We start from the raw sequence: 23342 nt of genomic DNA, 5'->3' as shown, positions 1-23342 counted from the left end.
GAGGAACTGGATTCCAGGGGACCTTAAGGAAATAGGGAAGCCAAGGGGTCCTGTGGTCAGTGAAGTGTGGGTCCAGGCCCAGGAGCCAGAGGGGGGGAGTAGGTTGCTGGGGGTGGGGGGCACATGACATGGAGGAGCAGACTTGAACACCGATGGCATCTGAAGGCCAGGTGGGGATGCCGGGAATCCCAGGAATGGACATGGATTGGGAGGGGCTGCGGGGGCTACTCTGAGGAAAACCCAGGCCCAGTGCCTGTGAGGACCCGGAGGTGGAAACATCGTGGGTGTAGGACATGGAAAGGGGGGGTCCCCTGGGTTGTGCCTGGAGTGGAGGTTTCTGAGCGAGGGGCTGCCCCAGGCCAGGAGGAAACAGGCCGGCACCTGGAGGCGGAGTGGAGGGTGGTGGGGGGGTGAGGGAGGGCGGGGAGGTCCAGGCAGAGGAGGATATGTGGTTAGACGTTCCCTCAGGGCCTTCAGGGTCTCAGGGGGAGACTGAGGCAGGCCCAGCTTTCATGGGGCTGGCAGCAGTGCTCTTGGAGGGAAGGTGAGGAAGTCAGCAGGGGTTTCCTGGGGTCTGGGGACCCCACTGAGTGGAGCTGACCCACCTGGGCCAGGGTTCAGGACAGTGGACCTCACCCACCAGAGACCACAAAGCACCAGGAAGCAAAAGGCCTGAACTTTATTATTAATTCTCTGCCAACACCGTCCCCGCCCCCCCAGCCCTGGTGAGAAGACTGCAGGGGTCAGAGGTCACCAGGCCTCAGGGCCGGGAGGGCCAAAGCGCCTCAGTAGCTGCTCCTGGTCTTCCAGGTCCTTCCGCACCTTCTTGCGCATGTAGAAGATGGGGCAGTCCCGGCTGTGGGTTGGGTGGGGGTCAGGGTCAGGACTGGGGCGCTGCCCAGCCCAGTGATGGGGCCGGGCCGTTCCCAGGACTTTGGCCCCCGCCTGTTGCCCACCCAACCCCCCTCAGGGGCAGGCTGTTTGCTCAGCGGGCATGGGGGGAACCGTAACAGCGGGCACCCGCGGGGACACTGGGCTCCACCAGCCGTATATCACCTGTCACCTGGCGTGGGAACCAGCCCCGCCCACCCGTTCCCTGGGGAAAGCCTGGCCCGCCCTGGGGGAGGGGGCTGGGCCATGGTGCATGTGTGTGTGCGTGCATGTATGTATGCGTGTGAGAGAGAGAGAGAAAGAGCAGAAGAGAGAGAACTGTGGCCATTTCCTGGGCAGATGCTGGCCCCCAGAGCAGCGTCCTCCCCGCAGCGAGGCCGGGACACCCAGAACATCAGCCATTTGGGGCTGCGGTCCCCAGGCCTTGGGAGCCTGCAGGGAGGGCCTGCATACCTGGTGCAGATGACGTCCTCGTGCAGGCTGCCCTGGCAGCGCTGGCACTGGGTCCAGAGGCGCGAGAAGCGCTCCTCCAGGGCATTCAGGTGGGACACCTGGAGGTGAGACAGTTGAAAGGGGGCCCGGGCCACCGCCTTGCCCTCCTCTCACCATCCCCATGACCCCCCACCCGCCCCACCTCGCCCCTCACCTCCTTCTGGTAGAGCTCAGACTCCCGAGGCTGGCAGAATTTGCACACGGCTCCTGGCAGAGGGGGTAGGTCGGCACAGGGGAGCTGGGGCCCAGCCAGAGCCCGAGCTGCCCTGTCCCTGCCCCTTCTCCACCCGCTGCCCATCCCGGCTTCTGAAAGTCCCCAGAGACAAGAGAACAAGGGAGCGAGTGTGTGGGGGAAAACTCCCTGGGGAACTCCCAGGGCAGGGGGCCCAGGACCCTCCAGGGGGTGCCTGTGAACAGGAGCCCCCGCCCAGGGGCTGAGGCCCATCCGGGTGGCACTCCCACCTGGGACGGCGGGTGCTGGGAACCTCAGTGATAGAGGAGCTGGGTAGAGGGTGGAGGGTAGAGTACTGGGGTCCCCTGGAGGGGCTGGGGTCAGGGCTGGAGTCTGGCGCTCACCCTGGTGGTTGAGGACGGTGCGGCAGCCAATGCAGCAGCTGTGGCGTTTGGCAAAGGCCAGAAGGCCGCCCACCTTGCCCGTGAGCACCGTCTTGCAGCGTGTGTGGTCACCCCCTGCAGGTGAGCGCAGGCAGTGGGCCCAGGCCCCCCCCAACAGGCCCCTGGTGCCCCCCTGCTCCCGTCTGGGCATTGCCCCTGAGTACTCAGCAGCACGGCTTCGGCACGGCCCTCGCCCAGGATGGGCTCAAAGATGCGCAGGAGTGGCTTGGCAAGCTGCTGCTCCAGGTAGTACTGCGTGTCGATGGGCAGGCTGTGCTCCAGCACAAAGAGGGGGTCCTGCAAACACAGCGGCCGAGGGGCTGGGGCTGTGGTCCTCAGCAGGCAGTGGGGCAAAGGGCACTGCAAGCCATGGGGTGGGGCTCCCTGTCATGACGGTGGGCAATGATGTGGGGCAGTCATGGGACCCAGGTACCGCCCTGCAGGGGGTGGCATCAGTAGGGGGACAGGGATCCAGGATGGTGTCGGAGACCCCAACGCAGTCCCTGGCCGTGAGCTGTGATCCGTGCTGGGGTCCATGGGTGGGGGTCCTCAGGTTATACCAAGCAAGGATCAGAGGTCACCTATTGGAGCTGGAGCATGAAGGTGTACAGTAGCTAGAGGCAAAGGCCAGAAGCCAAGATATGAGGGGGCGGGACCAGACCTGGAGACTGAGGAAAGGGTTGTGGGGGTCAGAGGTCACTGGCCATCAGGGTGTAGAGAGGGAGGACATGAATCCTAGAGAATTATGGGTTGCAGAGCAAGGACCAAGGAGACAGACAGAGAAACAGATGGTGAGACTCAGTGTGCAGTGAGGCTGGGTCTTCTTTTGCAGGGGGAGGGAGGGGGGGTCAGAATAACAGGGTGGGGGGGCCTCCAGAGGGCACAGGAGGCCTGGGAGAAAGGTATCATGGAGCCAACTCCCAGGGGTGTGTTGGGGGCGGTTCTCAGGGCCCTATGGGGCCCACAGAGGGAAACACCCTCCCCGCCAGGCTTGGAAAGCAGAAGTGAGAGCTGAGGGGAGCTGGGCGGAGCGGGCAGCCCAGGTGGGCCTGACCTCGGACTTCATGTAGGCAGCCACGCCCTTAGTAGCGCCGATGATCACGTAGGGGACACGGTCGCCCAAGCTGGGCGCACTCCCGGGGTCCCGCTTCCTCATCCTGCGGGGAGACCGGGGAGGCCAGGCGGTGAGGGCAGGTGGGCTGGCAGGGGTAGCTGGGGGCACAGGAAGTGGTGCCCAGCTGGCAGAAGAGGGGCTATTTCTGGGCGGTCCTGCACACCCCCCGGGGCAGACCTCTCGGCCAGCTCCACATGGGCCTGTTTCCCGGCGTAGTCAGCAGCCGCGCGGGTCAGCTCCTTGGTGATGACCAGCTGGGAGATGTCAATGCGGTTACATAGCAAGTCAGAGATGACGTCCTGCGCGTGGGCCACAGCGCCCGCCGGGTCCCTGCAGGGCCGGAATGGGGTGGGGGGTGTTGCCAGCGGCTGCTGAGGGCCAGGCTGGTACCTCCACCACCCCCAAGGCTGGGGGGCCAGGATGTGCCCTGGGGGCTGAGGCCCAAGGCAGGGAAGGATGCGGCCAGGCCACAGGCTGCAAGGTGGCTGAGGCGGGGCCCAGACCCACAGCTGTCCCACCCCACACTCTTTCCACCGTTCCACCACTGAAGACGAGCTGGGCCTGACACCTGGGTCCCCAGGGGAGGAGGGGGCTGGCGGCCGGGACTCCTTGGTCTCAGGGGAGGGGATCCCACCCACCGGTCGATGAGCAGGCGGCGCAGGGAGGCAGTGACAAGGTTGGCCACAAGGGGGCAGTTGTCCCTGCGCACGGCCTCCAGGCCCTTGCAGTCCATCCGGTCGTGAGTATCAGGCCGGGAGGAGAAGAGCAGGCCAGCATACCGTTTCTTGCTGATGAGCAGGTAGGGAAAGTAGACCTGGAGGAGGACCCGCGGCTGAGACCTGAGACTTCCAGAGGCCTGAGACTTCCCTCAGAAACTGAGGACACACAAGGCTGATCTGTGCCATGCGGGATGGGGACACTGGGGGACATGGACCTTAAGACTCCAGCACCTGAGCCCAGGGGCACCCTCAGCATTCTAGGGCCTCAGACATGAAATAGAGACTGGGATAAACCTAGAGATATGTCCTAAAGCACAAGACCCAGACATGGGGGTGTAGCCTGGACAGCCCCACATCTAAGATCTGGGAAAGACCTGAGGCAGACAGGGGTTCAAGGAGCTGAGACTTAGGCCCAGGAGTGAGCCCTGACATAGGGGCTTCTCAAAATTGGGAGGCTCCAAATTTGAGAGCAGGTATACCCAAGACCTGACCCTAAGTTTGAACCTCGGAAAGAGCATACAGGGTGTGTCCCCAGACCCCAGCCTGATTCCTCCTGAGTTCCAAGGAGCACTGGCCAATGGCACCACAATCCAGGATTCACCCCATCAGGATCCCCAGCACCTAAGGTAGCTCCCACACCCAACACCAGAGATGCTTGAAGACTGACAAGGTTTTCACAAAACAGACACCGTCCTGTGTAGCAAAGCCCAAGGTGTCAGAAGTTTTCAAATTTGAGACAATCCAAGCAGCAAAATTCCTCAAAAATGGGCATATGAACATGGAGAATGGGATACCCAGAGTAGCCAGAGCAGGGCACCCCAAAAGGAGAGACCCCGAGCAACACTGGGGTTCTCCAGATGTTGACATACTAGGAGAACCTCATGTGAATGCCTTCTTACACTTTGCAGGCCCCAAAAATCAGAGATCCTCTGAAACCTGGCTACTCCAAGCCTAAGGGAGGTTGACTTACCTTTTCAAACTCCAGCCGGATGGGCGGGGGAAAGTGGCCCGATACCCAGTCAGCAGCCTCCCGCCCCAGAGCCATTGCCTCCGCCACAGACGAGACACCAAATCGGCACATGACTGAGTCAGTGTCACCATACACCACCTGGGGAGGGGTTTGTGTGACTGGGAGGAAGTGGGGAGAAGAGGGCCAGCCCCCTGGAATCCCCCAACAGTCCCAGGCCCATCTCTGGGCAGCAGGTCGGGTAGCCTCTGACCTTGGCGTTGGCGCCATAGCCATTCTCCACTGTGTACTTGGACTCCACCAGCTGCTTTGTTTTCTCAATCATCTGGCGCCCGAACCCAGTGACGCTCTGTCAGGGAGAGAACCAGGCAGTGAGGGCCCCGGAGCCATCTACAGCTCATGGGCTCAGGCTGCCACCTCCACTACCTCCTGGGGGCGTAGACTCGGCCAAGGGACTCTGACCCTCTGAGCTTTGATTTGCAAATCTACAAAATGGGGCTACTAAGCTGCTCCTTAAGGGTCTGTTGGAAAGAACTGGGTCCCTGGCCCAGAGCTCTGGGCACAGAAGAGGAATGACTGCAAAAAGTGCGTGTTGGCAAGCCTGAGATTGGAGGGGCCATCAACACTGTGTTTCCCTCCACAGAGGGGCTATGACATGTGGCGACACTGCAGGCAGCTCTCCAAGGTACAGGACCACTGGTGCTTCCGGCCCCCTCCCCGAAAGCCAGCAGTGCCACCCCACATCTTTGGGCAACAGGAAATGACCCTATGTGTTAAGTGCCCCCTCCCCCCAGGGTTAGAGTTGTGCTTGCCTCATGGAGAAACTTTCCAACAGTCTTACTTTACAGGAAGCTGCAGCTGGGGCAGTGGGGGGCTAGAGGGGCACACACCAAGGAGAAATGGGTATGACTCTTCTGTTTTGGTTTGTTTGGACCCAGTCAGAGATCTCTTTTAACTGGAGTGTTTAGGCAACTTATATTTAGTATAATTACTGATCTTCTCTGGGCTTACATCTATCACTGTACTATCTTCCTTCTGTGTGTTCCACCTGTTTTTGTGTTCCTTCTTCCCTTCATCTTTTCCTGGAATGATTCCATGGGTTTTTTTGTTTTGTTTTGTTTTTGTAAGCCTGAGAGACAACAATAAGAAATGAGACTAAGAAACAGATAAAACAGAGGGACAGAGAAAAGAGTGAAGAAGGAAAAGACAGAGTGACAGACCAGGAAGCAATAGTCCTAATGAGGGCGCTTCAGGGGAAGGAAAGCCAAACCCTCCAGGCCTGACCTCTCCTCTCTCCGGCTGGAGTCTGACAGACGATCATCCACATCTTTCCACCAAGTAGACTTGGGGAGGTCCCAGGGGACTTTGGAAGGCATTCAATGAGAGGAGTGTGGGTGGATGCACTATGGGATGAACCTTGCCAAAGAGAGGCCTGGCTTTTAGAGGAAACCTCTAAGCCGTTGGAACATCCTACCTAAGATAGTGTCTTTGTTCACCTAGGACCTTGGACTGTACTAACATAACTCACAGTGAGGCCTGGAGCCACATGGTATCAGCCTGATCTCTGTCTGCAGGGTCTGGAGACCAAGTAACAAAGGTCAGTCACACAGAGGTTCCATGCTTATGTGACTGACCCCCAATAAAAACCCAGGACACTGAGGCTCGGGTGAGCTTTCCTAGTGAGAAACACTCCACACACATTGTCACACACCAGTATCAGGAGAAATGAGCACTGTCTGTATGACTCCACTGGGAGAGACAACTAGAAGCTCTGTGCCTTTGCCTTGGCTGATTTTTTTAAACATTTTTTTTTCAAGATTTTATTTATTTATTTGACAGACAAAAGATCACAAGTAGGGAGAGAGGCAGGCAGAGACAGAGGGAGGGAAGCAGGCTTCTTGCCGAGCAGAGAGCCCGATGAGGGGCTCGATCCTAGGACCCTGGGATCATGACCTGAGCTGAAGGCAGAGGCTTTAACCCACTGAGCCGCCCAGACACCCTGCCCTCGGCTGATTTTAATCCCTACCCCTTAACTGTATTAAAGTCATAATCATGAGTAGGTTCTAAATTCGAGGCCTTCTGGTGGATCACTGGATGGGAGCGTGATCTTGGGGGCTCTGGGACTGAAGGTGCGTGGGAGTGTACACAGGTCTCTCCCACCCAAAAGCCCAGCTACTGGCAGTTCTTCCAAGTCTTCCATGCAGAACCACATGAGAACTGACATAGTGCCCAGGTACAGAGGGAGCTTCCCATGGCAGGGGGCAATCAAGTTTGAAATGTGCTGAGGCCCAAACCCCAGTGCAAGGAGCTGGACAGGAAGACCTTTCTAAGGCTCTCTCAGGCCATAAGCTGAGGCACTGATCCCAGCTTGGCAGAACCTTGGACCCAGATCCTCTGTGGTCTAAGCGTGGATGTTTCTCCATCGGAGCAGCAGAGCTGCCTCTGGTAAACAGGCCTGGGACCCCACTGAGGGGTCTTCGGTCCGCATCCCCTCTCTGAGCAGGGCACTGACCAAGCAGCCTGCAAGCACCAGACAGCTGGGGTGGGAAGGAGTACCCTCACACTGGCTCCTTCGGCGACAGAGCTCACATAGTACGTGAAGCGTCAGAGCCTGGGTGTGCTACTGGTCGGCCTCCAGCACCGCCCCAGCCCCCATGGGCCCTGTTCTGCCCATCCAGCTGGTTGGAACCTGCCCTCTGCATCCCTACCCTTACAGGCACCAGGGGAGGAGGCGGGTGGGGTCTGTCAGATGGACTATGATAAATGGAACGAATGAGCAACAAAAAAAACCTCTGCTCACCCTGCCACTCCCCCTCCCTCCTGCTTCATCTATCTGCAGAGCCCCTGGCACCAACCACCTTCCTATATGCATTTACGGCTGTCACCATCTGTGTGCCCATGAGGCTGCACGCTGCTGGAGGGCAGGAACCCTCATCTGTTTCACCACCTGCCAGACCCACAGAGATGTTCAGCAAGTTGGGGCACTGCAACCTCCACCATACAGAGACCTGGTTCTCCTAGGGAGGGACTGTCTGCTCCCCTCTACCTACTGAGGCAACTGAGCACTCACCTGGGAGATCTCCAGGCATGGCAGCTTGCCCACCTGGGCACCAGTGAAGCCATATACAGAATTGGCACTCACTTTCAATGCCAGCTGCCGCCCATCCAAGACTTGGCGACGCAGGGGGTCTGTCTCCTTGGCCAGCTCAGCCTTGGCCCTGGAAGGACAGAAGCAAAGGCCACTGATGCAGTGCCCCAGGTTTCAGGGAGAGAGGAGAGGCTGGGGCTGGGCTCTGGTTAGGGTGCCTTTCTAGAAATCGGTGCCATGTACCTTTGTTCAGGCTGTGCACTGCACAGAGGCACGCAGCAGAGGAGGCAAATGGGAGCTGTTTGGAGGGGTGTCTTGTTCTAATTCACACACAACTGCAGTTAAGTTTGACATGGCAATTCTGGGGTGACCATGAAGGACAGGGACTGATGAGGAGCAAGTCTGCACAGAGGTGGGTGTGATGCTTTAGAACCCACCTCTTCCGGGCACTGAGCAGGTTCTCCAGGATCTGGGGCAGCAGCCCTTTCCGCACTGATGTCTTCACAAACTCATCCCCTGTGGGTGTCTTGATGAACTGATCCTCAGTCAGCCTGGGTAGGAGGATGGGGAGGACGGCATGAACCGGGCCTCCCCATCACTTCCTTCTCTAGATTTTCAGGCTCTCCCCACCTCTCGAATCTCCCCTCTCCACTATTTCTGGGCTCCCGGCTCTGTCCTGGCTGAAGCTGGCTCACAGGCAGGCCTGGGGTACACAGGATGAAGAGGGGGTCATACCCCAGTCTCTGGGCGGCCCCAGGCCGCAGAAGCGTGGTATAGCACAGGTTGTGGGCCATCATGATGGATGGGTACAGAGAGGAGAAGTCCAGGGTGGCAATGGGGACATCATAGTACCTGGGGGGTCAAGAAGGAGTCAGCCCTGGGAATCCCAAGCCGCCCCTACCCAGCCACAGGGCCTCACCCTTTGAGGGGCTCGATGACTGTGGCCCCCGTGTAGTCCTCGCCACCCTCTGTCTTCACCACGGGCATCAGCAGTCCCTCGCGCATGGCCTAGGAGGGGAGAAGTCAGGAAATGGAGGCAGGCATGAGCAGACAGGAAGAGGAAAGAGGAGGAACATGGAAGGGCACCCAGGTGTCACCTCCCAGGAGACACAGAGAGTGACCAGAGGCCGGGAGTGGGGACTTGCTGAGGGTGTTGTGACCCGGCCCACCCTTGGCTCCGCCCACTGACCTGCCGTAGCAGCTGGGACACGACCTTGACCTGCTGGCCACGGCTAAGCAGGTAGCCTAGGGGCACGCCAGTGACTCGTGCCATCTCCATGGCATTGACCAGCACCATTAGCCGCTCCAGCAGCCGCAGGGGCAGGAAGGCATCCTTGAGGCAGTACACCGCCAGCCGGCGGCGCGTCTGGTCATTCCCATTCTGGGGATAGGCACAGGTGACATCAGGGGAGGAGGTTGCGTCAGGGAGAGGGCAAGGGTCTGGGTGCAGAGTGGGAAGCGGGGAGGTTGGGGAGCTGACAGGGTAAGAGGGAGGAGGGGGCCGTCTGGAGAGCAAGTGTGGACCAGAGATGTGGGTGGGACTGCAGGATAAAGGATGCAGTGCCAGAGGTCCTGTGAACGGGCAGGAGTGGGGACTTACACCTGTAGGGTGAGGTCACAAGTCAAAACCAAGAGGTCAAGGTGAAGGTCAGGACAGCTGGGAGGCTAAAGCCTCCTGGTCAGGAAGGCGGGAGGCCAAGGTCAGAGGAGTCGACAGAAGAGTCAGATGGGGGGTAGGGTGGGGGCAGGAGGTACAGGGGTCAGAGGTCAAAGGCCAAGGCCAGGCACCTGCAGGTCGGTGATGATGCTGTGCTGCACGTCCTCCTTCTGTTCGCCCAGGAAGTGGAAGCTCACGGCATTGAGTGTGTAGGAGCGGAGCTTGTGCTCACGCAGCAGCACCTGAGGCAGGGGGTGCATGGTGGGCCCTGTGTCCCAGCAGCCCCGTGAGGGGGGCATCCACCCCACCCTGGCCATGTACCTGCAACATGTCCATCTGCACGCGGCCCACCATGCTGACCACCTTGCTGTCCCGTCGGCCGGTCTGCTTGGACTGGAAGGACGAATCCCGGATGTTGGAGCGGAGGCCAGACACGCGGCCCAGGAAGGGGAACGTGTGCACCTGAGGACAAAGCCCACCGGCAGGGTGAGGCTGCATGGGAGCCGTGGCCCAGATCGGGGACCCCCACCCCCATCCCAGGGCCGCGATGCCACCCATGATGCCACACTCTTCCCGCGGAGAGCCTGGAAGCAGGAGCAGTTCTGATGCAGAAAAGCCCTCTGCGGCCAGGGAGGCAGGGATTGGAGGTGAGAGACAGGAGGTCAGGACAGGGATAGTCAGAGGCCTGATGGCTGCAGGGCTGAGAGGCTACAGATGGCACCCTGTGGCTGGGGAGCTGCCCTCAGATAGGCAGCTGGAGGAGGGGCAGAGTTGGGGATGATGCTGAGCTCAGTGGGGAGACTGTGTGCATGGGGTGAGGGGCCTGGGGAGAGCTACCTGGGAGCCCAGCAGGGGGCAGCACAGAGAGCTAGGCCTGAGATCAGGAGAGACAGGGGCCCAGGAGGAGAAGGAGGGAGGGCCAGGGTAGAGAGGAGAGGCCTGAGCTGGTGGAGTGGCAGGGCAGAGGGGCAGAGAGGAGAGGAGCAGTGTCCCATGAGGAACTGACCAGGATGGACTTCCTGGCGCTGTTGAAGGCCATAAACGTAATTTCTTTTTTTTTCTTTAAAGATTTTATTTATTTATTTGACAGACAAAGATCACAAGTAGGCAGAGAGGCAGGCAGAGAGAGAGAGAGGAGAAAGCAGGCTCCCTGCTGAGCAGAGAGCCCGATGTGGGGCTTGATCCCAGGACCCTAGGATCATGACCTGAGCCGAAGGCAGAGGCTTTAACCCACTGAGCCACCCAGGCGCCCGTGATTTTTTTTATAGCATTCGATTTTCTTAAGTAGGCTCCATGCCCAGTGTGGGTCTTGAACCCACAACCCTGACATCAAGAGTTGCACGCTCTAATGACTAAGCCAGCCAGGTGCCCCAAACATGATTTTTACTTCTCATTACAAAATTGGCCAAACGTAAGTAAAAGAAAGAAATAATACAATATGACCTCCATTGTGAGCTGAATTGTGTCTCCTCATATCAAAGCTTTGCCATACGCTTCGAGGAACCTCCCCCGGCTGTTCCTTAATTTTTGCTGACATATTTTGAAGTCTGGAAGATGCTATACCCTTGCACATTTCAGTCTGCCCCTCAAACACACAAGCCCCTCCTTACTTAACCATAAATGCCCTCCTTGCCTCTGCAAAAGCCACAATCACCTTCTGGACTTCAAACAGGGCAGGGATGGGGCCAGAGCTAGGTTCTCGGTGAGGTCCCTGGAGCCGCTGGGGGCGGTGGGCTGCAGGTACAGGGCAAGGCGGGCCACCCGCCAGGGACAGAGCCACAAGCCAGAAGGCAGCAAGGAGCAGGTGGCTGCCCACCCCTCAAGCCCCCAGTGGGATAAGCCTACCCGACCTGCCTGCCCTACCTTGAGAGTCTGGGCCCGAGAGATGAGGTACGGAAGGTCAAAGTTCTGTATGTTGTAGCCGGTGATCACGTCGGGGTCCATGGCACGAATGAAGGCTGACCATGCCTGGGGGTGAGAGCACACTGGGTCACCCTGGTTGTCATCCTGATCATCCCCCTGGCATGGGTCCTCCCCACTCCTGGAACATTCCAGAAGCTCCCCAAAACAACCCTAGAACTCTCCTGCCCACTGTAGAAAGACTGAGCAGGTGCTTCTGAAAATAACACAGAACCCAGAGGGGAAATGTTCACCCCTGCAAAGTGAAGGGGTCTGAAGCTGTGGACCAGGTGTCTCAGCATCCAGAGGCCTTCAGCCTGGGATGTGGAGGCCGGGTGGGGGGTTCTGAGGAAATGAGGGGAAACGGAACAAGAGCCACCTGGAGCAGCTCCTCCTCCCGCTCGTAGCTCTGCACTTTGGCGCCCAGGATAGGGGCACAGGGCCGTAGGGTGAGTGCAAGGCGCAGGAAGGGCTCCGGCTCACCCCAGCGCAGGCCCAGTGAGCAGATCTGGATCACAGGGTCCCGCTCAGGTTCAGGGAAGATGCCTGCACAGGGAATAAGAAGGGGATACAGGGGACCGGGCTCCTCCTTTCCCTTCATGACACATCAGGGTGGCTGCACCTCCGAATCTCCCCAGACCGTCTACTCCCCTCTGCCTCCACTGCCTAGAGACTACGTGCAACCCACCGTTTCCCCTTTCTTCAGCTCCTGGTCCTCTCCTTGTCCCTCACAGACTGGGATAGTCCTGCCCCAGGGACTTTGCACTTGCTATTCTTTGCAGAGGCACGTGCGTGCTGGGGGAGGCTCCTCATCCCTCTTCACAAGGCTTGCCTCATCACCCCTGAGGCCTTCCCTGCCCACCTGTCTGAGCTGCCCTGTCACTGTCCGCCACCATCCTCCTTCAATGGAGAATCTTACGACGACCTGTCCACCTCCATGTTTACTCCCTTCTCCCTTAGTGAGCTCAAGTATGGGGACTCCTGGGAGGAGACCAGCATGTCACCAATATCTGAAGCAAGAGCAGGAGGAGCTCCGGGCCCTGGAGACAGACCTTTGCGACCAGCACACTCAATGTCAAAGCTGAGCACGCGCAGGGGTGCGATTCGCTGCCACTGCCCTTCTGGCGGGTGACTGACCACGTCAGACCACAGCACGTCTGCCTCTAGCTGACACAGTGTGGCCTGTAGGAATGGGGCCTGTCAGTGACTGCAGAATCCCGGCTCTGTGGCCCCCCTGCCCCTGGGGAGCCCCATACCTTCCCCTCCGACCTCAGGACATATTTCCCTGCTGGGAGTTCCAACCAGTTGCAGCCGACAATGTCTGTGTCCACCATGAACCTGGAGGGGGTGAGGATCAGTGGGCAGAAGATGGCCGGGCGGTGGGGGGCAGCAGGGGTGGAGGCTGGAGAGAGGCAGGGTCGTACCGGATCTCAAAGTCGACATTGGCCTCATAAGGTGCGAAGCTGGGGGTGCCCAGGCCCGCCACACGGATGCCCTGCTCCAGGAGGCGGCGGGCAGGGGCCATGAGGCGCGGCAGCGCTAGGGTGATTCGTAGAAATGGGGAGGGGCCGTGCCCATGGTACCCGAACATGCCTGTGGACAGAGGAAGCTAGTACCGGCCTGGAGGGACCCCGACCCGCCTGGCCCATGGGCAGCACTCACTCTCCCGGGAGCACAGCTCCACGGACAGCACTGCCGGCCCCATGAGCTCCTTCCCTCCACGCTGGTCCCTGCTGATGGCGGCATTCAGCTCCCGCTGCAGCTCACCCAGGTGGTCGGGCCCAAAACCTGGCCGTGGGAGAGCTTGTTAGAAGCACTGGGGGTGGGGTCGGGCGGGGGCCTCCAGATGGGCAGGGGCGAGAGGGGGTCTGGTGGGTCAGGGCCACTCACCAGGGGGCGCCGGGGTGTAGAAGTAGGGTGCGAAGCCCTGGATGTGGCAGCAGACCGACACGCCCTCGTCGGTGACTCCAAAGGCACGGAGCACTGGCACGGGGTTGCGGGACGGCTGGGGTGTCCAAGGCAGGGGCTGTGCTGGGCCTGGGGGTGTCATGGGATAAGGCAGGGGCAACCCCCACAGATTCCTCAAAGGCCTGCCTCCCCAGGATCCTCCTGGGCCAGGAACTCAGCCCCTAATTCCTGCATCTTGGAGTGCGTCTGCCCATTGTTCACTCTGCCCCGACCACCTCCCCGCTAGCCACCGTTTCCACCGTTGTCCCTACAGTCCGTTTGCCACTGTAGAGCTAGAGGGAGTCCTTTTTTGCAAAAAAGTATTTCCTTTTAGAAAATAATACTGACTTTGTGGGTCCAATTTTATCAGCTCTAATACACTTATGTAGATTTGTGGAACCACCACCAAAATCAGGCACAAGACAGGTCTGTCACTCCAGACAGCTCCTGAGAGATGTGCTTTCCTCATCACACCCCCTCCCACCACAAGCCCAGGCCCTCGTGGTCTGTCTGCTTTCTATTATTCTACTTCTGTCGTTTTGAGACTGTCCACATACATGGGACCACACAGTCTACTGGCTCCTGTCACTCTAGGGGAAATATCTAGTGTAGAATTGCTTGGTCCTAAGAAAAGAGTAGACTTAACTCTTTTATCTCAATAAAGCTAGAGAAGGAAAAAAGAGTAGGCTGAACTCTAAGAAACTTCCAGGCTATTTCCCAGAGGGGCTACAAACCATAGCATTCCCCCGGGGAGGGCGTGAGCAAGCAATCCATTGGCCCACATCCTCGTCAGCCCTTGGTGTCCATGTGTGGGTGTGAACTCTTCTAATAGGATGTGCTGTGTCTCGTGGTGGCTGTCATCTGCATCACCCTGACAGCCACAGTCTCTCCTTGAGTGAACTGTCTGATCAAGTGTTTTGTCCCTTCCTGGACCGGACTGTTTTCTGACTGTTGAGACCATATTCGTGGTCCTGGTTTTGTGGCCGGTATGTGGATGGTGGACGTTTCCACCTGGCCAGTCGCCTGTCTCTTCACTCTCTCACAGGGGAGCCTTACTAACCTTCGAGTCAGCGTGATCTCTGCAGAGCCAAAGGCTTTCCCGCCCATGCGGAATGGAGCCCCCACGTCCTTGCCTGGGCAGACAGGGCCTCACATGCTGCCCCTTCCCCCCATCTTTGCCCCCTGCTCCTGCCACCATGGTCTCTTGGCCGTTCCTCAAACATTCCAGACCTCTCTGTCCTCGGACCTCGGAGATGTGCAGTCTGGGACCTCCGCCCTACCACATGTCCCTCCATAACCCTCATGGCCACCCGAGGTTCCATTTCCTTTTTTCTTCTGCCTATCCTTCCAGAAGGTGAGCCTTGAAGAACAGGGACTTGATCTCACTGAAATAGGGCCTATCCTAGTGCAGATCCTCAGCTGTTCCTGACTGATACCAGATGGACAGAGGGATGGATGGACGTCAAACCACATGTGTCTCGCCTTAGCAAGGAGCCAGCTCTTACCTTCAGGCCTCAGTTGGAAGATACTCCCCACCTCCAAGAAGCCCTGTGGGACACCTGGGCCCCCTTCCCCTCTTGCTGCCCCTCTGGGCACCCACAGCCCTGGTCACCTATGTGGGCACTGTGGGTCCATCTCCTCCCTCAAAGCCCAAGGCCCCACCTCCCACCCACCAGGCCTCTGCCCACCAAGCTCACCCACATAATGGTCAATCTCCAACTGCTGGAAGATGAGAGGCTCTGTTTGGGGATCCAGAGGGGGTGGTGTGGGCCGCAACCAGCGGGCATCTATGGCCATTGGGGAGAACTGCCCTGGGTGGGGAGGGGAGGGAAGACAAGCAGGGTACATGGAGTTGTGGTCCCCCAGCCCAGCCCATGACCACATGGCATCTGATGTATGAAAGGGAAGTCAGGTGGATAGGGCGCTCTGGTTCAGGCAAGTAACTCAGGAGAGATTATGGGGTCAAGAGTCAAGGTCAGATTTGGAGCTGTAGGCAACAAAGGTGGCATACTAGCATGGGGTCAAAGGTTAGCACTTTGTAGGGATACAATGTGGGCCAGAGGTCAGAGGTCACAGGCAAGCTCTATGGCTGACCCGGTTCACAGGCAGGATGGGTGTGGGGGTGCAGGGGGTTCCCACTCTGGGTCTCACCATCTGCTGCTCCATCCAGGCCTGGCTGCACCAATTCCTCCTCCTGTTCCTGCAGTCGGTGCTCGGCCTCCATCTCCTCCATCAGCGCCAGTTCCTCCTCAAACTGGGATGGCTGACATAGCTCCTCCTCATCCCAGAGGCCCCCACGGGCCCGCTTCGGGGGCACCCCCAGCCCTGGGCCTGGCCGCCGCTTGCCATCCATCCTGCCGGGCAAGTCAGGGCTCGGGAGGGTTCCTGTCTTCTTCATGGCCCCCCATGCACCCACCATGGCCAGGAGCCTTTTGTTCCCTGGTGGGCCCTGGGAGTAGCATGATCATGGGGTGCTGGCACATTTCTTGTGCCAAACCACCATATACTATATGTTACATATAGTATATGTTGTCATTAATAGTCATTATTATAGTCATAATATAGTCATTATAATTACTATAATGTTACTATAATGACAACCCACTCCCCACCTCAGTTTAACCCTTTAGTCACATGCGCAAACCTTCCGCATCCTTCACCTGGCTTCTTGCCCACAACCCCCAAAAACCCAGTCCTTAGCACACCCCTCTCATTACCATAAACCTCTGCCTCCGACGCCGTCACCCACCCATCTCCCCACCTGCCCAGGCCTCCGTTCTACAAACAACTGGGCAGCTGACTATTAGGCCAGTCACACTGTGCTGGGTGCCAGGCAGCATCCTGAAACACAAATCGGATCTGGTCCCTTCCCAGCCCAGAACAATTGAGAGGCTTCCCATCCCCCTTCAAAACAAAACCAAACCAAAGCCCTTTCTATTTTGAAATATTCCAAATTGCCAGAACTATTTACCCTTCACCCAGAATCCCCAAGTATCAATTTGTTGCCACACTGGCTTCATCAGCCCCCCTACTCGTAATATGCACACGTCAGCACGTTATCTATTTTCCTGAGCGTTTGAGTTAGCTGCCTGTCAGTCAGATACCATGCCCCTTAACCCCTGCATACTTCAGCATATATTGCTGAAAGACAAGGACATTGTTTCTTCCTCTTTTTTTTTTAAAGTAGGTACACCACACCCAATGTGGGGCTTGAACTCACAACCCTGAGATCAAGATTGGCGTGTTCTACTGACTGAGCCAGCCAGGCACCAGTCAGAAATGACACTTCTCTCTCTTTTTGAAGATTTTATTTATTTATTTGAGAGAGAGAGGAGCACATACGTGAGTAAGGGGAGAGGGACAAGCAGAGTCCCTGCTGAGCAGGAACCTCCCCCCCACCGATGTAGGGCTTGATCCCAGGACCCCAAGATCATGACCTGAGCTGGAGCAGACGCTTAACTGAGCAACCCACCCAGGCAGTCTAAGGACATTCCCTTAAACAAGCACAGTGTGATGATCAAATCCAGGACATTTAACAACAACTCAATAACAACATAAACAAAGAGTCCATGTTCCAATTTTTCTAACTGTCCCCCAAAATGCCCTTTATAGTACTCTCCCCCATCCAGGATCCAATGTAGCAAACACAACGAAAAACCAAAAGGAGGCTGCAATTTACATGTTTATATGTTTTCTCGTTTTTTTTTTTTTTTTAATAAACTTATTTAAGAGGGCACCTGGGTGGCTCAGTGGGTTAAGCCTCTGCCTTTGGCTCAGGTCATGATCTCAGAGTCCTGGGATCGAGCCCTACACTGGGCTCCCTGCTCAGCGGGGAGCCTGCTTCCCCCTCTCTGCTTGGAAAAAAAAAAAAAAAAAAAACTTATTTAAGTAATCTCTACGCCCAACATGGGGCTCGAATTCATAACCCTGAGATCAAGAGTTGTGTGCTCTTCCAACTGAGGCTGTCAAGTGCCCCTGTTTATATGTTTTCTTGATTGCAACATATAAAAAATTATTTTGCAGTATGTTTTGACAAGATGTAGTGACATGAAAGTACATATCCTCTGGTAGGTTTGACCAAAGACAGTATTCAAGCTCATTCAGGTTGCTAACTTCACTAAGGTTCAGGTAGAGAATATTCTGCCTGAGCACATGCAAATCACAAAACAAAGAGAGCAAAGACAGGGAAATGTTAAAAGACATGAAACTGGGTAAAGGGCATACAGGTGTTCTTTGTACTATTATTCTTTTGATCTTCCTATAAGTAAAGTTATTCTAAAAAAAGAAAGAAGTTTTTTTTTTTAAGAAATTTTAAAAAAGATTTTATTTATTTGAGAGAGAATGAGTGAGAGAGAGCATGAGAGAGAAGGGCAGAGGGAGAAGCAGACTCCCCCAAGGAGCTGGGAAACCGATGAGGGACTCATCCTGGAAGTCCGGGATTATGACCTGAGCCTAAGGCAGTCGCTCAACCAACTGAGCCACCCAGGTGCCTGAGAAAGAAGTTTTTAAAAAGTACATGTCTCCCAGCATCTAGGCCTGGAGAGAGATTATAGGAACCTAGGGCAGACTCCAGGCCCAGTGGGGAGTAGATAGGTCAGCTGCCCTGGCTTCCAGTTGACATCTCTGGATCTCATAAATGCTCCCACCCAACCCTATATCCAGTCTGCCACAGGAAGCCCAGCCCAAGACTACATTTCCCAGGGTGCACTGCTACGGACGGTCACATCGTTGAGCTATCCCATGGAAAGAATGACTGGGAGGCGTGCAACTTCCAGACAACCTTCAAAGGAAGCTTGCCTCTATAGCCTCTTCCCCCTTCTCAATGGCTGGCATGTGGATCTAGCGGTGGCGAACCAACCCTGACTGCGGGGGCATGGACAACACCGCAGGGAATGCAAGGCTCTGAGACAGAAGGAACCCCGGCCCCTCGACAACTTACTGGGGGCAGAGCTGCCTACCTCAGGGCAGCTGTGTGGAGAAATATACTTGGGTCTTGCTTGGGCCACTGTGTGCTGTGGGGTCTCTGTTACAGCAACTTAGCCTAGACCCTAACCAATACAGCATAGACAAATTCTGAACTGACGGGGGATGTATTGTTGCAAATACTTCTCAGTGCTAGACAGCAGGCAGCTACTGATAGACACACAGGACAGACGAATCTTGAAAGCATGCTGCTTGGAAGAAGCCAGACACACGAGTACACACTGGAGGAATGGGGAATGTTGCTCAGGGGCATGGGGTTTCCTTTTGGGGGGATGACAATGTTCTGGAAGTAGACAGAGGTGGTGGAGGCATGAACATACTAAATGGTTAACCTCAGGAGTGCCTGGGTGGCTCAGCACCAATAAAATAAAATCTTTTAAAAAAAGTTTCCTGCTCCCTTTTGTGACATTGACATTTTTGAAGATTCCCGACAGGTAGTTTTGCAGTCCAATCCTTACCTTGGTTTGATTGTTTCCTAATGGAAGCATCAGGGCAAACATTTTTTAGACTTTTTTTTAAAAAAAGACTTTATTTATTTATTTGACAGGCAGAGATCACAAGTAGGCAGAGTAGCAGGCAGAGAGAGGGGGGCAGGAAGCAGGCTCCCCGCTGAGCAGAGAGCCCGATGTGGGGCTTGATCCCAGGACCCAGGATCATGACCCAAGCTGAAGACAGAGGCTCTAACCCAATGAGCCACCTAGGCACCCCAGACTCTTTTTTTTTTTTTACTACAAGAAGATAACAGTGTAAGTGCACCATTCTGCACCTTGCTTTCTCTAACAATAGGTCTTTGAGAGCCATCCACATCAGTACATAGAGAGCTTCCTCATTCCTTTACACAGCTGCGTAATATTCCACGGAACAGAGTTAATGTAGTTTATTTAAACAGTCCCCCAGGTGGGGACATTTAGGTGGTTTCCAGTCTTTTGTGATCACAAATAGTGCTCTGGAAATAACCTCGTACATGCAGATTTTCATATGTGATAGTATATCTCTAGCATAAACCCCTAGATGCAGAACTATGGCTTTCCAGTTTTCACTGAGGTGGAATTGACATACAGTGAAATCCACAGGTTCTCAAGTGGACAGTTGTAGGTAAGTTAAAGATTTTAATTATTTATTTGAGAGAGAGAGAGAGCATGAGCAGGGGGCAGAGGGAGAAGAAGCAGACTCCCTGCTGAGCAGGGAGCCCAGCAGGGGGCTTGATCCCAGGACCCCAAGATCACAACCTGAGCTGAAGGTCACTATCAGATGCTCTACAAACTGAGCCACCCAGGCGCTCCAAAGCATGTTTGTTTTCAATGCCTAATTCTGGAAAGATAGGTCATAAACTGGAAACACTGGCTTCCCTGGGCAGGGGTGGGGGTGCAAGGAACAGAATAGGACAGTTTTATTGAGACCGAAGTCACATACCAAATGCCCCATGCGTTTCAGGTGTAGAGTTCAGTGGCTTTTAGTATATTCAGAGCTTGTGTGACTATCACCATAGCCAATCTTAGAACCTTTCCATCACCCAAAAATGAAACCCTGCACCCCTTTGGCCATCACCCTCACCCCAGACCATCCCCACCCCACTTCTCCCAGCCCAAAACAACCACAAAGCTACTTTGTCTATTGCTACAGATTTGTCCATTCTGGGCATTTCCTATATGAGGAACCTTAGAATACATGCCCTTTGGAGTCTGGTTTCTTCCACCTAGGATAATGTGTTCAAGGTCTACCTGTGACACAGCACAGGTCAGTGTGTCCTGTCTGCCTTTCAGGTCTGAATACTTCCTCACCATGCGGCTGTATCACGTTGTGCTTAAACTTCCGCTTAAACTTCCGCCTGTTCGTCAGTGAACAATGGGGCTGTTTGCAGCACAGGACAGAAGACTTGGGACAGACTCTCCTTTTGTGACTGTTGAATGCAAACTGTTTCTACAGGTGGCTCATCTCACAGGAAGGAAAAAGCCTGGAGGCCACAGAGACACACAGAGTTCCAACCTGCAGGGAGAGACCTGGAGGGCATGGGAGAAGGAAAAAGACCCCTGTGTGTGCCCTCTCAGCTGCCCAGGCACAGGACAGGAGCTGGGGAAACACGGTGATCTCTCCTGTTCTGGACCCTTCACTGGCAAACAGACAACAATGCTGAGTGGGCCCTGCCTAAGATGTTAGTTTCTGTGACGCTCCCTCCCTCAGTCTTCTCATCCCATCTCTCCCAATCCCCCGGCTTTCACTGCCACCTCTATGCTCACCGGGCTCCCCGTCCAGATTCTGGCACAGAATCCTCCCCAGGGTTCCTGCCTAACAGAGGCAGATGCTCACCATGAGGATGTCTGTTTCTGCATCCCATACTCCAAAGCCAGGCCCCTCATCTCCCTGCAAACCTGCTCCCTACAAACTCCCCACAGTCTCCCCCAGTTCAGCAAAGGGCAGCTCTCATCCCAACAACATTGTGTCACTCCAGCTTCTCCCGTCCCCTCAGACCACATTTTTGTTCCACCTACAAATCTCATAGGCTCTAGGAGACCTGAGTCTCACCACTTCCCAGCACCTCTGGCTCTCTTAAGATCCTCTGCAGCTTTCTTTTGTACATTGCTTTTTGTCTGTCTCCCCCTGCTGGAACATGAGCCACGTGCCCAGCACAGGGCCTGACTTTGGGACATGTTTGCTGGATGAGATCACCCCCTTTTCCAGCCACTTTACTCCTCGGCCTCCACAGAGACTCCGCTCCAGTTCAACTCTTCCAGGCCACTCATTGGCCCCTTGGGGCACCCACTGCACCCGGAACTACTTCAGACTATGAGTACCTCAAAAACAGGGCCAGGGTCTCGCTCAAGTCGGGTTCCCAGCATGACTCAGCACAGGGCCTGGAACACGGGCCACTTCGAGTTGCGTCAGTTTAGACTCCTCTTGAGGACCACCAACACCACAAGTCTTTCCTGAGCCCCTGCTGCTTCTCTCACCTCAAGACTAGCGCTGTCTCGCATCAGTTCAGAGCACTCTGGACTGAGATCTCCTATCCTCCACCAACCAAACTGAATTATCATCGGCTCCCCAGTGCCCAGCAAAGGGCCTGACGTAAGCACAGCTGACTGAAAGAAGGCCTGAAGAGAAGAAAGGGCATTGCAAAAGCCATCATCGAGTAAGGCACCTTCTCCAGGGTACAGGAGGCTTGGGTGGTGACATGCAGCAAGAAGGGGTGAGACAGGTCACCATAGGTTCCCAGCACATATAGGTGGGGTTATAAAGCTGAAAAACTAGCATCACCCTGCCCACTCACTGCTACCTCAGAGTGGCGCCCTAAACCCGCTCTTCCTCAGCCTTCTCCATCCAACCTATCGCTCAAACCACATACCGCAGCCTTCTAAGCTCTTCTTCCTTATACCCTGCGGCTCAAACCCCAAAGACAACTTGAGACTGACAGACGGCACTGCAGTCTGAGCCATCTACTATCCCTCTCGCCTCCTAACCCGCCTTCCTCCCCCCACTTTTGTTCCCACTACAACACCATCTTCACTCAGCAGCCTGATTTTCTCAAAATGCAGGGCAGTTCCTGTTGCTCTGATGCTCAAAAGCCCCCATGGCTCGCTGGGGAAGCTAGAATAAAAGCCAAACCCCACACCGCCCTCTACAAGGATCGGGCTCCCCAACATGTCTTCTAACCTCACCTGTTTTTCTTGGCTCCAGCTACAAACACACCAAACTTCTTCCTGCCTCAGGGCCTTTGCATTTGATGGTCCCTCTGTCCAGGGCTTTCTTCACATGACTGACTTTTCTGTCAAATGTCACTTCCCCAGAGGAGCGATTTTTGAAATCACCCCAGCTAAAGAAACTGGCTACCCTGTTTTATTTCATTTCGTATAATATATCAAACCCCGAAAGCACGGCTTTATCATTAATACTTATCACTTGTATACTGTCTGTCTTCTCCCTGAGCAAGGACTTTCTCTGACTTGTTCGGGCTGTAGCCTTTGCTTCGAGAACAGTGCCTGGCACAGGGTACTCAGTATTTAGTGAATAAAGGATGACACCATGCCCCCACGTGCACCCATTCAGTCCTCCAATGCGTCCGGGGTCCCGTCGCCCCAAAGACCCTCCAGAGTGCATTCCCCAGTTCGCCCCGGGGGCCAGGCACCCAGCACAAGCACCCACCGCACGCCGAGGGCCCCCCCAGACCCCTTCATCTTCCCGCGCGCCCCCGCGCACGCTCCCACGACCACCGGCCTTTGCCCGTGTACACCGCGCCCCCGAGCCAAAGGGATCTCTCCCGCCTCCATGACCCTCGTAACCCTTTCTAAGGCTTCCATGCCCAGCTCCTCCACCCTCCTTCCTTGTCAGCCGAATCCTTGCAATCTCTCTACTCCCCTTACTCACCCGCTTCAAACAGCGTTTCCCGCCACAGCCTACGCCGCCGTGACCCCTGACTCCGGCGCGCGCAGACTCAGAGATGCCGCGCGCCGAGCTGAGCCACGCCCCTCCGCCCAAGTAGGGCGAGACCACGCCCCATAGGGAATCGGAGCCACGCCCCTCCGTTCGACTGGCGCTAGGCCACGCCCCGTCTTGCCAATTTGGGACGCGGCCTCCTCCCGTTTTCCATAAATTCCTGCCAAACTCCGCCCCGTCTGAGGAGAGGTGCGACTGCTCCCAAGTCACGCCCCCTCCTTAAGGTACCTTCGCGGATCCCCGGCATCTGTCCTCCTGGCCCCGCCTCCCCGTCCGCCCGCGCAGCGCACCTCCTCTGCCAGCAGGTTTGCTTTCTGTCGGAGGCTAAGTCGGGAGGACTTCCTGGGCGCCGTTCTGCTGGCCACCTGATCTGCCCTCCCTGTGGAGGGGAAGTCTGGTCAGCCTCCTGTCTCTCGGCCTGTTTCCTTATCCGTCACCTGGGGCCGCCAGGCACACTGCTTGGAAAGGGACAACTGCTTCTAACTAGTCACTTCCCCCGTCACCTTCCCCCGACCCGCTCCAGAAAACACACCTTTCAGTAC

The 23342-nt window shown here is 56.2% G+C and overlaps 1 protein-coding gene across 1 annotated transcript; it reads right to left on the bottom strand.

The window, feature by feature from the left end:
- Positions 1-664: 664 nt before the first annotated feature.
- Positions 665-22964, bottom strand: POLD1 (DNA polymerase delta 1, catalytic subunit). The gene is made up of 27 exons (XM_032325776.1): positions 22732-22964; positions 15541-15743; positions 15087-15200; positions 13333-13479; positions 13105-13230; positions 12867-13035; positions 12699-12780; positions 12495-12624; positions 11822-11988; positions 11407-11511; positions 9865-10005; positions 9675-9785; positions 9076-9267; positions 8806-8894; positions 8622-8738; positions 8324-8437; positions 7869-8016; positions 5052-5147; positions 4802-4939; positions 3751-3926; positions 3290-3442; positions 3053-3155; positions 2163-2295; positions 1960-2073; positions 1538-1590; positions 1345-1442; positions 665-856 (listed from the first exon to the last, which is right to left on the bottom strand). Exons 2-27 carry the CDS (start codon positions 15740-15742, stop codon positions 751-753), a joined length of 3324 nt encoding a protein of 1107 aa, XP_032181667.1. The 5' UTR covers position 15743; positions 22732-22964; the 3' UTR covers positions 665-750.
- Between the last annotated feature and the right edge of the window lie 378 nt (positions 22965-23342).

This window comes from Mustela erminea, chromosome 19 (genome assembly GCF_009829155.1).
Source record: "Mustela erminea isolate mMusErm1 chromosome 19, mMusErm1.Pri, whole genome shotgun sequence".
NCBI lineage: Eukaryota > Metazoa > Chordata > Mammalia > Carnivora > Mustelidae > Mustela > Mustela erminea.
This window is presented reverse-complemented; position numbering and strand designations above follow the sequence as displayed.

Bases quoted from the DNA above. Each gene is read 5' to 3' on its own strand.
- POLD1 (XM_032325776.1), bottom strand. From the start codon at position 15,742: ATGGATGGCAAGCGGCGGCCAGGCCCAGGGCTGGGGGTGCCCCCGAAG. The intron at 13,231-13,332 runs GTGAGTGGCCCT...TCCCACGGCCAG, and splicing joins CTACACCCCGGCGCCCCCTG to GTTTTGGGCCCGACCACCTG. The intron at 5,148-7,868 runs GTGAGTGCTCAG...TCTCCCTGACAG, and splicing joins CATGCCTGGAGATCTCCCAG to AGCGTCACTGGGTTCGGGCG.